This window comes from Oryzias latipes, chromosome 22 (genome assembly GCF_053564925.1).
Source record: "Oryzias latipes strain Hd-rR chromosome 22, Olatipes_Hd-rR_3.1".
Classification (NCBI taxonomy): domain Eukaryota; kingdom Metazoa; phylum Chordata; class Actinopteri; order Beloniformes; family Adrianichthyidae; genus Oryzias; species Oryzias latipes.
The window spans coordinates 21,485,071-21,501,814 of NC_136258.1; the positions used below are offsets into that span (position 1 = coordinate 21,485,071).

The 16,744-nt window shown below is 37.2% G+C and overlaps 1 protein-coding gene across 2 annotated transcripts; it reads left to right on the forward strand.

Moving 5' to 3' along the window:
• The first annotated feature begins 647 nt into the window (after nt 1–647).
• Nucleotides 648–12,949, forward strand: pdcd10b (programmed cell death 10b). Of its 2 annotated transcripts, none has more exons than XM_023951780.2 (8): nt 648–807; nt 2,586–2,852; nt 3,161–3,214; nt 4,113–4,230; nt 7,990–8,116; nt 9,067–9,145; nt 9,219–9,301; nt 12,131–12,949. In XM_023951780.2, exons 2-8 carry the CDS (start codon nt 2,763–2,765, stop codon nt 12,210–12,212), a joined length of 633 nt encoding a protein of 210 aa, XP_023807548.1. In that variant the 5' UTR covers nt 648–807; nt 2,586–2,762; the 3' UTR covers nt 12,213–12,949. The 2 variants fall into 2 exon arrangements, with proteins under 2 accessions (XP_023807548.1, XP_023807549.1); XM_023951781.2 differs by having other exon boundaries at nt 712–1,031.
• The last annotated feature ends 3,795 nt before the right edge of the window (nt 12,950–16,744 follow it).

Sequence of the window (16,744 nt, forward strand, 5' to 3'; positions counted from 1 at the left end):
TTTGAAAAGTATTACTACTCTAAAAAAAAGCCTTATGTACCTCTAAAAGACTAATATCCACAAATAAAATGCTACTTGAAGTAGGTTAATATGACCACCCTTAACTTACAACAACAGGTCAGGCAGATATGGATTTAAGGGGTGAAATGGACCTGACATGAAAAGGAAATAATTTTTTTAGGTCTAGTTATCCTAACAGGAAATTTGTCTCCATAATTTAATTTGAGACAAAAATGTGAAAAAGCGTACAGTGACCTACAACACCTATAGGCTACTGCTGAGGTGGCAAGTCTGTTGTAATACAAGAGTTACTAAACATTCACTGAGTGAAATGTAAAATATATTTATTGGTAATACTTTACATAACTGTTATTTTACAAAGTTGAGTGTTTGTGTAATTAAATACTTTTATTGTGAGTTACTACCAATTATGTTCATGGTATAAAATACATCCTGTTTTTTTTGGTGTGTAATTGTTATTATCATGAATTTTTTTAATTATTGTTTAAAGTATTTTATTATTGATGTTATTTTATATTCGCTTATTATTTAATTATGTGAAACCATAAAAGTACTGTTTACTCGAAAAATGATTGCAACGATTGAAACGCGAGCATTTAAATGACGTATGTTGCACAGTTTCGGTTTCCGCTCTCTGATTGGATAAATGGGCGTTTACGTAGCAATGGTCCGGAAAATGTCGTTCGGGCCAGTCCGAAGAAACTTCCGCCTCAAGTTGTAAAGAAAACACAGGAGCTAAAAGGCAATCGACGGAATAGCCAGCAGTTTAAAGAAGTCAGATCAAAGGTAGAACCAAATATCGTTTTTTTTTTACAAGTATAGGATAATTTGCGCAGCGCAGTCAGTTTGTGTAAGTGTTTAGGGCCGTTTGGGATTAAAGCTTCAATTTATTTGAGCTAGCTACGCTATTCAAAGCTAGCAGTTTGCTAATATCGATTCGATCGCTTATAGGCCTCAAGTGAATGTCTTTAAAATTAGATCGATTTACATGTGTGACTTAACACCAACAGGTAATAGTGCTGTTTTTTAAACATTGACATTACTTCGTTTTATTTAAAATACATTTCTTAATTTTATGATACGTCAGCGACTTAGCCTTTCTGATAGCTCGTTAGCACTACCACCTACTAGGGCTATCTGTATTTCGGTAGCTAGTGTTAACTGGTCAGTTTAGCTTCCAACTGAGACGAGCAGCGCTTCAGACACCATTATACGAATAAAAACTAGACCAACTTTGTCTCCTTTTGTTTAAGCATTTACACTCACCGTTTTCAGTAATATTTCATCTACGAACACTTGTCATTCTTACCTAGTCTGTGAAGTAGTTTTTTTTTTTCTAATGTGACTAGTTACTTCTTTACGTATGTTGCGTTTTAGAAACTTAGCGATAATAATATTGTTTGTCAAGTAATTAGATTTAAATTAGATTTTCAGTTAAGTTCACAGTGAGGTTTTGTTAAAAAAAAAGGAACATTATTAAAGCGTGCCACTCCCCTTAACCAAATTAAAAAAGTCAACAGGTTCTCTTACCTTTGGCGTCAAAACATAGCCTCTGTGTGGGCGGGTTAGCGTATGATTCTTTATTTTTCAGATTTTACTTTTTAGTAACTGCTATTAATCATCACAGAACAAACTACTATGTGGCACTGTAGATTTATTTGAAAAACTTTAATTTGAGTTTTATCTCTGCAGATAAAAAAAAAACATAAAACATTTTAGGTTAGGTAAGCCCCTATGTTGTTGTTTTTTGGGGGTTTAATGTAAATTCATAAGAGTAGTCTATAAATGTAGGTACAAAATTGTATTTATGAACGAATTATAGAGAATTATTTTAAATCTTAATTGAAATATCTTTAACAATAATAAAATTGGATTTAGATTTCATTATACTTTTACAATTATAATTAGCTTCTTATTTTATTAAAAACCCCAAGTACCCCCCCTGAAGTGGCACTTGGTACCTACCCCTTTGTGCTTTATGACTAATATATAGTCAGGTATTTTTTTATTTTCCTTTTCCTTTTATGGTAGACCCCTGTTATGGCATTAGTGAAACATTTACAAGCTGTAAACTAACTTGGATCATTTCTTTTTCTTTAACTTGAACAGGTCAAGTGTGACTGAAACCTAAGGCTGTCCATTCCAGCTGCTCTTTCTAATGGTAGCTGGAATGTCAGTCTATTTCCATTAAAAAAAAATCTGTTTATGGATTTTACTCTAATATTTGCGCCTTTGCACAATGTGCCAACAATGTTTTGAAATTTATATTTGAATGAATGGAGCTTGTAGATAGAAGAGCTACTTCCCCAATTAGGAGCAAGGCTAAGCAATATTCTGTTTTTCCTCTCGGTACCAAGTTCTGTAAATTATTTCGGCTCATATCTAGAAATTATTTTCTTGCGGAATTGGAACCGATGTAATTGAACAAGGACTAATATCTTTGTAAAAGTAAAACCAATGATTCACCATCAAGTTAATGGAAACCAAAAGCTGGTTTTTATAAAGATAATCAAATTTCTAACCTTCATCAATAACCGTCTATTGTTGTTTTATTTTCTTTGCAGGTCACTTGCATTCTGGAACTTGTGCGGCTTGTCCTGTGTGTGTGTATGTGTGTCTGTGTGTGTGTGTGTCTGTGTGTGTGAGTGATTGTGTGTGTATGTGAGTGGGTGTATGTGTGAGTGTGCGAGAGCTGCACTTTCTTTGTCACTAATTTAACAAGTGCTGCTCCTCCCTGGAGGATGACAATGGAGGAGATGAAGAATGAAGCGGAGACTAACTCCATGGTATCCATGACGCTGTATGCTGTGATGTTCCCAGTTTTTAATGAGGTAACATTGCCATCACAATTAAAAAATGAAAAAACATTAGTCCAAAAAATACATATTTTTTATAGAGTTTTAATTGAAGTTGACAGATGTTTCTCTTATCATAAAATCCAAATTTAGTACCTAAAGTAGAAGAATTGATATTTCTGAACTTTTTTCAAAATTTTGTAATAGTAAATGCTTCTCAAAAATTGTTTCTAATCTTTTCTCTTTTCTGTGAACGTTTTTGTTAACGCTAAGCACCGCTCTCTGTCCTGGTGTGTTTTGTTTTTTAATGGCCTGTACTTTTTTTCTTTGTTTCTTCTTTTTAGCTGGAGAGAATCAATCCATCAGCAGCTCAGACGCTCAGGGCAGCTTTCATAAAGGTGAGACCTCGTGAATCAACCAAGAGGAAATGTAAAATCATGTGATCCCACTCCTGTCATATGTATGTTGCAAAGAGTATGAATGTGTGTCATAGCAATTGGGTACAGTAATTTAAAAAAATAAATCCTATTGTTGAGTTATGCGTCTTCATGGTTGGGGAGGGCATCTGGAAATTAAATGAATGACTTCTGCTTTAAAAAAGAAAAAAGCTTTTCTGTGTTTAACTTCCTTCATGTTGAATTTAGCTTTAAAAAAAAAGAACTTGCTGAGATTTTTCACCAAAGTCATTTTTCCATTCACCTTCTTAAAAGCAACAGAAATTAATAATAATAATATTTTACATCTTTTATAATGAAAAAGGATAAAACAAATTTCTTTGCTTAAAAAAAAAAACAAAGTAAAATACTAAACATTCTTCTTCCTGATGGTTCTCCCATGATCTCCTCACAGCCTAAAAAGAATATTAATGTTAAGTTGGACTTTCATGTTCCTGGAATGCTTCTATTGGACAGTAAGGGTAAATGGGAAGATGTGCAGTTGTGTTTGTAGTTTGTGCAGATGAAACTTTGATGTGGAGGCAGCTTGAATGCAAATCGAAGGCAGATATGATCACTTTACAGCTGCCTTGCTCTGACATTTTTCCCTCTGAATACTCTCTCTGCCCCCTGCTGCTTCCTGGCTGTAAAGTGGGCTAAATAATTCAGAGGCAGGGCTTTTGTGCGTTTATCTGAACCGCTCACACTTATGGACGACGAGCAGCAAAGTGGCCTTTGTCCGTTGAACCCCTAATTAAAGCCTCTTCTCGCTTTCCCCTCCTTAATTCAAGGTGGATGGGGCTATGGTTATTTCATTTTCCTTCCTCCTCCTCACCCTGTTATGTCTGTCCACACCTGCCAGGCGGAGAGGGAGAACCCTGGTCTGACCCAGGACATCATCATGAAGATCTTGGAGAAAAAGAACGTCCAAATCAACTTCACCGAATCCCTGCTGCGCATGGCAGCAGATGATGTGAAAGGTGAGCGAATGAGGAAAGGATCGTTGAGAGCAGAGCGACTACATGTTTTAATGGGATGTATGTGAATTTGTAGGACTGCTGAGGGAAACGCTGCATCAATGTAAAAAGTATTTTTTAGGATTTGCACCGTAAACTTTATTGTTTAAGTCTTTTATTTTTTTGGGGGAGAGATTTGTTTTGTGTTTACCTTTTTTTGTGCTGACCCTTGTGCTATCTTAGATGACCCCACCCTTACATTGACGTGTTCTCCCTACCATGACAAAGGTGGATAAAGGTGGAAAGATTTCATGTAATCCATGGACACCAGTGAAGATCACAAATCATTGAAGAAAAAAGGTTCAGCGCACTGTCTAGTGGGTCTAGATGACCCAACTCCTAATGTTAAAGTGCCTAGGATAGCACAAGGGTTAAAGTTGCATCATGGATAGTCTCCCTTATTCCAGGAAAACTCTCTCTCTGAATGAAAAAAGACTCTGCAAAGGTTACTGATCTCCAGATCCAGATTCTTTCTCTAGAAATGGATCATGGATTAGGTAAGGCTGGGCGATATGGCCTAAAAATAAAATCTCCAATTTAAATTTTTTTTTTATTTCGATTTCCGATAACCCCCCACCCAGGGCTCCAGACTGCGAGCAATTGGTCGCATTTTGCGACCAAAATTTGAGAGTGTGCGACTGAATTTTACATCCAGTCGCACATGTGCGAGCAGTAAATTTGCCTCCCCCACCCTTCGTATTTTTTTATACATTAAACGTGGAAGGGGCACGTCAATGATCAATGAAATAATCAATGAGACGCGAGCGCACACGCACGCAGGCAGACACACACACTCGCGCACATACTCATGAAACGCGAGCACGTACACTCTCGCGTGATGCCTGTGTGTGAGGCGGCCACTGCGTGTGAGAAGAATAGGGAAAGTCAATGTGAGTGGCTAAAATGCGTGTAGGGGGAGGGGCCTAGAGCTGACCAACCAATCACAGTGGGGTATATGACTCTTGGGGGCGTGACAATGACAGGGTTTTGCAAGCAGGAAACCTGACAGCCCCCTTCCCCGGACCACATTAAGGAGTTCCTTACTTTCCTTTCTAGAACATATCTATTCGCTCGTAATTTTCTAAATACATGCAGTCCGTGCTGAACTTTTCTCTGGGTCACACAGACCCGGAGGAAGGTTTAGGTTTTGGTTACGGTTACGGCGGCGCATCATACGGGTTACGGCAGCACACCGCTCCCGTCCCGCGGGAGTCGGGGCAGCTGAGGAGAATAAATGTCCCACACCTACATGCGTGACAGCTAACGGGGCTTGAACTTTAAACACGCTCGAGCAAAAACATTAGTTGTAGACACACTGAAAACACTTGGGGAAAATGCAACGATAGACGTGTTTGAGATGAACCGGCGGCTCACCTGGATCGTTGGAGAGAGCAGGGGGGGGGGGGGGGGGGGGGGGCTGTGAGATGAAAGCGAATCTGCAGCAAGACTGAAGGAGAACAGGAAATTGGAGTCCTTAACATTCAATTTAGTTTTAATATCCCTCTCCCCCTTAGTATGATCTGTGTTATTATATATTTTATGATTATTTTAATATTTTGTAATGTATGTAGCCTTTTTTAATGAATTGGTATTTTAAATTATTTTAATTAATCACTCCACTACAAAAACCATCAGGACACATGTCCCATAATGCATTGTTTTGTAGTCTGTAGGGCAGCTTTCAGTCAGTTCAGTACTAAATTTCCAGCTGTGTCCGGGTAGGTTTGCCCCTTGCTCCCACCCCTTTCTCCCGATATTTTTGTGATGATTGACAGTTAATGTTGGAGCAAAAACAAAAATATATGTCACACACCAGGTGATCTGCGCAGCGTTGAGTCCACCTGGGTGATCTCAAACACGCTTGTTGTGCATCTTGGCTGCACTTATTTGGTGTCACCAACATGAATTTCCATCCGTTTTCTTTACTATTTGTACTGTCATGACAGCGATGGTGCTGTCAGTTTACCTTGTTGTTGCATCTTCAAAAGTGCAGAATAAAATGTGACACTGAATTAGAAACGGCACATTGTAATTTCTGCATCTATTATTAAAGTATTTATTAGTAATGCAGTGGAAATTAATAGATTTTGTTAGAATGTTGATTTACGGTATGCGCCCCTAAATTTTCTGGTTGTGCCCCTAAAATTTTCAGTTAGGGGCCACTGTGCTCCTAGTGAAAAAAGTTAGTCTGGAGCCCTGCCCCCACCCCCCACCCCCACTTAAGGACAGAAATAATTACAAACGGCAGACATTTGAAGCTAATTTTGCTTTTATTAAATCAAAAGCAAGACAAATGTAACCCCCATTTCTGGGATGAATAATAAATAAATGAACACACTCTTGGAATCAAAGTCACACTTTGTAGTCTAGACTGAAAGGAGACAAACATTCACCTTGAGAGTAGCACCATTTTCTAAAGAATTAACAATACAGCTCAGATCCGGGGTCTAAGGTTTTAATTAAATGAATAAACCCCGTCTTCTCCACGGCATCTATGGGTACCATGTCTTTGGCTATATGCAAAGCGGCTGCTTCGGTGATTGTTCTCAACCATGCCCCTTTCCTAGGGATGGGTACCGAGCCCTGGTATTGAACGAGCCCCGGGGCAACATTCTTCTGTAAGATCTGACCTCACCGGTTCTGCTATCGGTACTTGAGAAGTCGTTTTTTTTTTTTTTTTTGTGTCCCACAAGATATAAACTAGAGCTGTGACGCTGTGGGATTTATGAGCACTGCGCTGATCAAGCAGCAGGTGCCGCGGTCAACCACCCCCCCCCCCCCCGCCCCCGCCCCCCCACCAGCCGCCGCCGAACACAAAATCCCTCGACGGCTGCGTCGCAAATGAACACGATTCATAATTAAAACGCAGTATTCTTTGTTAACAAATAACAGTGACAACTATCTACTATTTAGCCAATGAACTAACTATATAGGTGTTGTAGAATGTGTATGTGTGTCAGCACGCTGCGGGACTGCGATGGGCTTTAGCCAAATGTTGCAGCATGGGGTCTCTCCCTCCACGTCTGTGGCAGCAAACCCATACCAGTTCCAAACAACAGATGATTTTATTCCTGTCTTGGGATCAAACTTCCCACTCTCACTGGTAGCCATGCTGTGGCTTGCTGTTTCGTCTGTGCTATGATGTTGTTGTTTGTCGCTTGCCATACTGCCGTGTGAAACAAACGCTACGGAAGCTCTGGGGAGCCAAAAATTCACCAAATTGAATACCTGCATTCGGGTTTGAATGACGCATTAATATTGCTGTATTAGTCTTGATGGCACCATCATTCTGTAGTGATTTTAAAGGTAAACCCCTTTGAAATTTTACATTTTCAGCTGTTTTTTTTAACCATTTGCAAGAAAGCAACAGTCATGTTTCTAACATCTATCATTCAAAATTAGTTAGTTGCTTGGACTTTATTTCATAAAACTAGTGACACAGTGGTAACTGTATTGCACACGTTCAGCTGAATGTCCTTAATCCTGAAATGCTTTGATAAGGACACCTTGAATTATAATCAGGAGTTTCCCACAACAGCAGTTCTTTGAAATACAATAGACATCATTTCTGTGCTTCAGATACCCAAAAGGGAAAAAAAAACACCTTTCTTTGTCTTTAAGAGTTCTGAATACATTCCTTCTATGTAAATCTTTTCTGAAGTTCCTCCAGGTATTTATTTAGTAACTTACTGGAAATGTGTGTTCAATTCCCCTTCGCTGCAGAGTTCATGATTGACCGGCCCGAACAGGAGTTCCAGGACCTGAACGAGAAGGCCCGAGCTCTGAAGCACATCCTTAGCAAAATCCCAGATGAGATCAACGACAGAGTACGCTTCCTACAAACTATCAAGTGAGTGCGAGCAGCAGAATGAAAGCTAAAGCAATCAACCCCCCACAATTCCCAGTCTCAGTGGTGATCTGCAGGAGAATCAGAGTGCATGCAGAACCAAATGGTTTTCTCTTTGGACTCCAAATTTGTATCAGTATTGAATAATCCATCTTTAAATTACAGGCACAAGCCTTAGAAAAAAAAACTTCATCTAAAAACACAATTTAATGAAATGTAGAGATTCTAGTGAGGCTTTGGGTCATTGAATCCTCTGGCTCTATTTTGAAAGGCTTTTGTTATATATTTCAAATATATAACAAATATTTGAAATACTTATATATTTCAAATATATATTATATATTTAAAATGTATACTAATACGCTATATAAATAAGACTTTTCTTCTGTAGAAGAAAAGTCGGAAGTGACTCTTATTTATTTTGGGTATTTTTTTTTTTTTATTATTTTTTTTTTGGGTATTGCAAGTTTTAATACTTTTTTTGTAATAACTTTCTGAATTTACATTAAACTCTTTTTTTCATGCCTTTTATATTTTTTTGGCTGCACGGTGGCGCAGTGGTTAGCGCTCTTGCCTCACAGCAAGAAGGCCCCCGGTTCGAGTCCTGGCAGGGGGACCTGAATTTTATAATAATTCACTCTCTAATCATCTTTCAAGGAAACAGTTAGGATATCATACTTTTCTTGGATGATCAAAGGTGGAAGCAAACGTTTAAGGCAAATCCAGGTCTTTCAACAAATTCATAAAAAAATAAAATAAAGGGGAATTTGACCTAATTTATGGCTTTATATTTTTTAATTGTTTGTTGGACAGATATAGTCGTTTAGGGAAATGCGTCATGGAGGTAAAAAAAGATTTGTTTTTGTGAAATTTATGAAATGCATTTAAATACTTCCTTTAAATGCGCTTTTTACTTTTCCTGTATTTAAATCTGTATTAACTGTAATTCACAGAGACATAGCCAGCGCCATCAAAGAGCTCCTGGATACGGTCAACAACGTCATTAAGAAATATCAGTACCAGAACCGCAGGGTAAGTCAGGAACCCCAGAAGACAGCCGGTCAACACAAAAGCTTCGTTTCTAAAGGTTTTTCTTCTCTTCAAGGCTCTGGAGAACCAGAAAAGGGAGTTTGTGAAATACTCCAAGAGTTTCAGCGACACCCTCAAAATATACTTCAAAGACGGAAAGTAAGTGTGAACTTAACACTGACAGACAAGTTCGGGTTATATATGACCCATTTCTTATCTCACAATGAGTCCATCCACGAGTTTGATTGTCAAGCCTTCAGATTTATGAATACACACGAATGTCGGATTACGTTTTAAAAATGGAAGATTTTTTTTAAATCAGGGATATATATTTTAAACAAAGTCTTCATATTTTTGATTTACTAGTTGTAACCTGAAAAAGAAGAGGGAAAAAAAGGACAGACTGTATGATACCATCCCCTGATAGCTCTCAGACTAATTCATTTATTCTTTTTCTGTTTATCACAATTATGATTGTTTCATGTTTGTAGTTTTGATGCTGACCTTTTGCAGCAGATTCACCCCCCGTATTTTTAATTTTTCGTTATTATACAATTATTATTTGTGATTTTACTTTATTACTTAATTTATTTTATTTCCCAACTAATGACTCATCCACGATGAAAGACTCGATTTGATGAAATCGTCCATCGTGATGACTGACTGACATCCCGATCGGTACAACCCTAATTCACTTCTTCAGAAACTACGGCAACAGAAGTTTGATTTTGAAGTGTTGTACTGTCACACTTCGGATTTCTTAGCCTCTAAATGGTTGATAACAGTCTGGAGGAGTTTGTTGGACTTGACCAGATGATGATCAGTGACTCCCCTCACCAGCTAGGTAAGACACGCCAGCTCGTTGCTTAAGAAGCTGGTTTCTCACAGAGTGCTGTCTCCTTCATGCAAAGTGGAGACGTTTTAGAAAGCTTAACAAGAGGCTGGCTAATTGTGGAATGGAAGAGCCACCTCAGGATGTAGGACATGGACTGCAACCATCACATTCTTTGGATTAGGTCAGAGGAAAGGACAGTTTGAAACATGAAGATCCCAGAGTCTGGAGAAAGAAGACAGAGTCCTCGTAGTTTAAGGTTGATTGTAGAGGTTCTTCACTTGCAGGTGGTTTGAGGAGCCATGCCATCTACACGATGTTGTAGAGTTCTTCATACCCCCTTCTACTGATTTTCTTTTTCCCCAGCTGAACCAAACCCTGGATTGGATATTGTTTAGCAAACTCAGCTGATCTAAATTTAACAGACAATCTGAGAAGTTTTGAAAAGAGGAAATGAGAGACGCCACACCCAACCACTGAGAAAACGCCTGGATCAGAGCAACCTGGACTTTAGCACATCCACAGACTGATTGTCTCGCTGCAAATCTGCTTTTCCACCTCATTCATCAAATCGAGTCTTTACTTTTTCTTAAATAACAATTTTTAGATACAAACATTTAGGTTTTTTGTTAGCATTAGGAAACACTAGAAATATCTTAATCTGTGAAAGAAATCTCTACAAGATTTAATAAAAAAGTGATAATGCACACTTTGAAGGCCATAGTCACTTACAAAAGAAATAAATCTTAACCAGTTTTTAGTCTTTAATTCTTGTTTTTGTCCCGATTTGGATTGCTTTTTTCACAAAAAGCGGACTATTTGTTACGTGGTGCGGCGCGTTGTCACGTAACCGTGACATAGTGCCACACCACCGCTGGAGTCGAGATTCTGTGATATATATATATATATATATATATATATATATATATATATATATATATATATATATATATATATATATATATATATATATATATATATATATATATGTATGTATGTATGTATGTATGTATGTATGTATGTATGTATATGTATGTATGTATGTATGTATGTATGTATGTATGTATGTATGTATGTATGTATGTATGTATGTATGTATGTATGTATGTATGTATGTATGTATGTATGTATGTATGTATGTATGTATGTATGTATGTATATGTATGTATATGTATGTATATGTATGTATGTATGTATGTATGTATGTATGTATGTATATATATATATATATATATATATATATATATGTATGTATATATATATATATATATACATGTATGTATATATATATATATATATACATGTATGTATATATATATATATATATACATGTATGTATATATATATATATATATACATGTATATATATATATATATATATGTATATATATATATATATATATATATATATATATATATATGTATATATGTATATACATGTATATATATACATATATATATATATATGTATATACATGTATATATATATATATATATATATATATATATATATATATATATATATATATATATATATATAAAAAAATCTCGCACACACACACGCGCGCACACACTCTTTGGGGCGTGCGGTTATCACTTTTAACGCACACCCAGACCATGGTATAAATTGTCGATCAATTCTTCATTTTTTGGGGGGTTTTGCTTTTCTTTTTTGGAAATCCATCTTTTGGATGTCTTTAAACCGAAGTCTCTTCCTGTAACTTTTTATCAAACATCATCAAATTACATGCGAGGATTATTTTCTGTTCTTTCTACCAACATTTTATAAACATTTTAAAAACATAAAACATCCTAAATATTGGTCTTTGAAGGCTGTAAGAAGTAAATTTAGTATTTTATGATTGTCAAGCTGATGTATATTTGTGTACATTTTGCATTTCCTGAACTTTATGCAGACACATTAAAACTTTTAATCGTTTGTAAAAACTATTACAGGTATTAACTTCAGCTCTGCCATTTCAGGGTTGGAAGTTGTGCTGCGCTAAAGCGAGTGTAGATGACAAATATTTGCAGGCATTTGACACAAAAGCAATTGTTAAATATTAACTTTTTGCAGAGATTGTTGTTCTTCCTTATTTGCACCGACCCTCCTTTTTGTTTCCTGCTCATTTTTGGTCTGCTCATTTTCGTTTCAGGGCAATAAATGTCTTCATCAGTGCAAACCGGCTCATCCACCAAACCAATCTCATATTGCAGACCTTCAAAACTGTGGCTTAGCCTGCTCCCACCCCCCCTTTGCTGTCACTTCCTGTCATCTGAAGGGTAACAACTGAGAGAGCAGCACAACCTTGAAGAGTGGCTCACCCATATATGTAAATTAGTTGATTTTAGGGTCGGGGTCAGTTTCATTGGAGTCGAGATTCCAGATTCCACTTTAAGAGACTGAAAAGTGCCATTTGTTTCTTTAATGAGGATTTTCCAGTCTTGAAATGGAACTGAATAAACAAAAACGCTTGATTTTATTTGGACAGTTTTAATTTATAACCCTGGTCTTTTTTTTTTCTTTTTTTTTTGGGAGGTGATGAGGTGAGGTGTTTATTAAAGACTAATTGCCATTTTTCTAATATATTCATGTTGATCATTTTGATTTTAGCTTTTCACATCTGAGACCACCTTCAATAGGATTCAGTCAGAGCTGGTGCTTACGCCGCTTTTCTCTTCTCGCTTCCGACTTGTGGGATTTTACAGAATCGCCTGGCAGCAGGTGAGACTCGCGAGGAGAGGGGAAGCATGTCGGACATTGAGGAGGCAGACTCTGATTTAGTTTTGTCTCTGCTATCAGAAAACAGAAAGCCAAATTACTTCCAGCACAGCGTGCGCCTTACAAAGTCCTGTAACATTCCCTCCTGTCAGAGTTTAATGAAGTGAAGCCAGTCTTTGTTTGCGGATGTAGAGAAAGTTCTGTATTTAACTGAGATCTGGTTTCAAATGTTCAATAAATAGTTTCAAAAGAATCACTGGGGTTTCTTGTTTTTGAATGAAGGGTTTTCTTTCCAGATGTTGCTAACCTAAAAAAATGCTCCCAATGGAAAATAGCCATAAAATCCCACTGTTGTAGAAGCTGATTAAATGTTAAAAATAAATAAACTCAAGAGGGGCTATGGAAAAAAAAATGAAACACATGCTTAAAATGTAAATGTGCAAATCAATGAATAATTAAACTGAATCAAACTTGCAAACATTTGTGAACATAACAAGAATTTGGAGTTAACCTCCTTTCTCTCCTCAAACTTCAGCCAGCCATCAATATCAGGATTCAGATCCTGTGCAGAAACATATTTACTGTCATTCAAGTGTCCAAAACACAATGAAATGTCTAAGAATCTTTTCCTGGTTTCTGCCTTCTTCCTGACCTTTGATGGGCGTCATCAATGACCAAACTCACGTCACGTGACCAGTTCACTCCAACATTGTCCAGCAGAGTAACTAGAGAGCTGACTATGTCATCAGCTGTTGTGTCCATCAACTCAAGAAACTCCGCTATAACGGTCTCTTCAGCACCTCTAACCCTTGTGCTGTTTTAGATGACCCCACCCTTACATTGACGTGTTCTCCCTACCACGACAAAGGTGGATAAAGGTGGAAAGATTTCATGTAATCCATGGACACCAGTGAAGATCACAAATCATTGAAGAAAAAAGGTTCAGAGCACTGTCTAGTGGGTCTAGATGACCCAACTCCCAATGGTAAAGTGCCTAGGATAGCACAAGGGCTAAGAAATATGCACAGTTGTCCAATATCTGTATCTGTGCTTTCATTAATAGTGTCCGAAAATACAATAAATGACTGGATTCCTTAATATGGCGCCCAAGTCTCCTCAGAGATGTATCTGTAATCACAATCCTTGACAGACTGCTTTTTGGGAACAAGACTTCTGCAGCCTTCAGCATTTTTCTATAGGTTCACCATCTGAAAATGGTTTGGATGTTTGCTCCAACTTGTCTGCAATCAGGTGTCTGTCACTGCTCCATCACTGACGTCACGCTGCAGTCAATGCAGACGGTTGTTTTTTCAGTCCAGCTTTTAGTTGGTCAATCCTCTCTTTTCTTAACTGCAAATGGTAAAACTTTCCTCATTGTCTCATAGTCGTGCTGAATATTATATTCTTTGAGCACTGCCACCTGTTGATGACATAACAAGCACGCAGGTTTTGCATTCAACTCCGTAAACAAATAAAACTTTGAACATTTTTCCTGGAAAGCTCAGCACTTCACTTAAACCCTTTTTTTCTTTTTGACAACATTTTGGTCATTAGGGTGTCACTACTGATCATTCTTTTAACAATGTAACAGCAGTGGGGCGTGTGGGGAACCAAACTACATTGTATACAGACACAGAGCCGTTAGGTTTCACTTTTGGCAGGTGCAAAGACATGCATTTTCACCTGTTTTGCTTAGCCTTTGCTCCCCCTAGTGGCAGAATTGCGCATTTCGGTTATTTCTTTAAAAAAAATCATAACTCGCCACAGGAATGGACTAGAAACGTGCTTGTTTTTTTAAACATTCTTATAATTTTTTACTCTTCATGACTGGGCCGGATTGAACCATCTGGCGGGCCGGATACGGCCCGCGGGCTGCATGTTTGACACCCCTGGTCTAGATGACCCAACCAATGAGTTATATTACTAGAGGAGACATCACGTGGTTCCTCATGGGAGGAGAGCACCGCCATCTTGGTGAGGTCAAGTTACTGCTGCAGTGCATGCATGTGAACACATTTTTTGCATAATACCAGTTCATTGTACGGGTTTCACCTGCCAAAATCAGAGAATTGAATCCATGAAGGAGGAAGGTATATCATTTCACAGGTAAGTACTATAATTTTTTTCTTTTAATTCTGCAGGGGCTTCATTAATCATACACATGTTGACATTCATGATGCTGCAGGACTGTTATCAACATGCTGCCTGATGTATGTATAATTTGCTGTGGACATAAATGTACATTTTATTTTGCTAAACTCGTTTACAGCATGCTAGGCTATAATAGTAATATAGATTTATACATTTCTGACTCAGAGACTGAACTTTTCTTGCAGGTTTCCAATGGATTCAGACTTAAGGAAAAAGTGGATCTTAGCAATAAAAAGAGCTAACCCAGATGGATCACTGTGGTACCAAATACAGTCTGGATCTGTTCAAAACATTTGTGGAAACACATTTAGATAAGAGGCCAGACTGTTTGCTTGAAACCCGACACCATAACATCTGTGTTACACAAATTGATCACTAACATGAATCAGTACAAATCTATAGTTTTTCTTTGTTGTTGTTTTTTTTAGGGTAAATCTATTGTTAACTTTTGGACTTCTTTTGAATATTAATTTTGTTATTATTATTACTATTTATATTAATATTAATAGACTTATTTATTGACTTATTATTTATGTATTGTTATTATTTATTGTTTGTATTGACTTACTATTGATTTATTATTATTGACTTATTGTTGGGTTTTTCTAAATAATTTAAATTACATGTCAAAGAGGTCTAAAACTCCTAAATGTTTACAAATTATTTTTTTTAAATTCCTTGTAATAATTTTTTTATTTGTAAGAAGTCCTGCAAAACTGCATTTTCATTAAAGTTTGAGCTTTTACGGCTCTTTAACAACAAATGATGTATCTATATATATATATATATTATATATAAAATATATTTGCATATATGTATAAATATATATAAATGTAAAAATATATATAGTATATAACAGCTACTTAGACACCTCTAAAAGCAATAGAAATCATTGTCATGTGGGCGTCGTCGACCTCACCAAGATGGCGTCGTGCTCCGCCACCATCGGCTAGGCTTCTAAAACGGGCGTGTTTCCTCTAGTGATATAACTCATTGGACCCAAGTCCCAATGGTAAAGTGCCTGGGATAGCACAAGGGTTACGCTGTACTCTGATGGAGAGAAATGTAAGTTCATTTGACATATGCAGCTTAAAAACTTTCAATAATAAACTTTAGAAAAAGGAAGGGTTATTTTTATTTACAAAGAGGAGGATTATTTTCCATTTTTCAACAAAGACACTGCAGAACTGGCAACTTTAGGTAATGAGTAAAACAATACATGGATGGAGGAGGAATTTTTTTTTTACTCTTGAGACATATTTTAGGCAGTTCACACATACAAAATATGCAAGGATTAGAGTAAAAACACCCAAATCTAAAAACTGTTGTTACATCTGAGGAGCCAAGTGACTCCATCAGCAAGGCTACCAGCAGTATAACTGTTGTTTTGGACACAGAAACTGGATCATTTAAGTAAAGATATTAGATCGACCAGAAAGATGTCATACAAAAGCCCTTTGTTATTGAGTGACTTGTAAAAGTAGATTTATGCAGTATAAAGCTATGGTAAAAAACGATGGTTCTCTAATTTTAACAATTCTCTAATTTTAAATTCTGGGCGGCCGTGGTGCAGCGGTAGGGCGGTCGTCCCATGATCGTAAGGTTGCAGGTTCGATTCCCGCCTTGCACGCCCATGAGTCGAAGTGTCCTTGGGCAAGACACTGAACCCCACCTTGCCTCTGGTGGTAGGCGGGCGCCTGTGTTTGGCAGCGGAGCGACCACCAGTGTGTGACTGTGTGTGTGAATGTGTGTGTGACTGGGTGAATGGGTCTGTGACTGTAAAGCGCTTTGTCCTTGTAGGAAGAAAGGCGCTATATAAGTATACGCCATTTACCAACATTTGTCCCAAAAAACCCAAAAAGATTATATGATGGAAAAAAAAACAACTAACTATTCA

Bases quoted from the DNA above. Each gene is read 5' to 3' on its own strand.
- pdcd10b (XM_023951780.2), top strand. From the start codon at position 2,763: ATGACAATGGAGGAGATGAAGAATGAAGCGGAGACTAACTCCATGGTA. The intron at 4,231-7,989 runs GTGAGCGAATGA...CCTTCGCTGCAG, and splicing joins GGCAGCAGATGATGTGAAAG to AGTTCATGATTGACCGGCCC. The intron at 9,146-9,218 runs GTAAGTCAGGAA...CTTCTCTTCAAG, and splicing joins ATCAGTACCAGAACCGCAGG to GCTCTGGAGAACCAGAAAAG.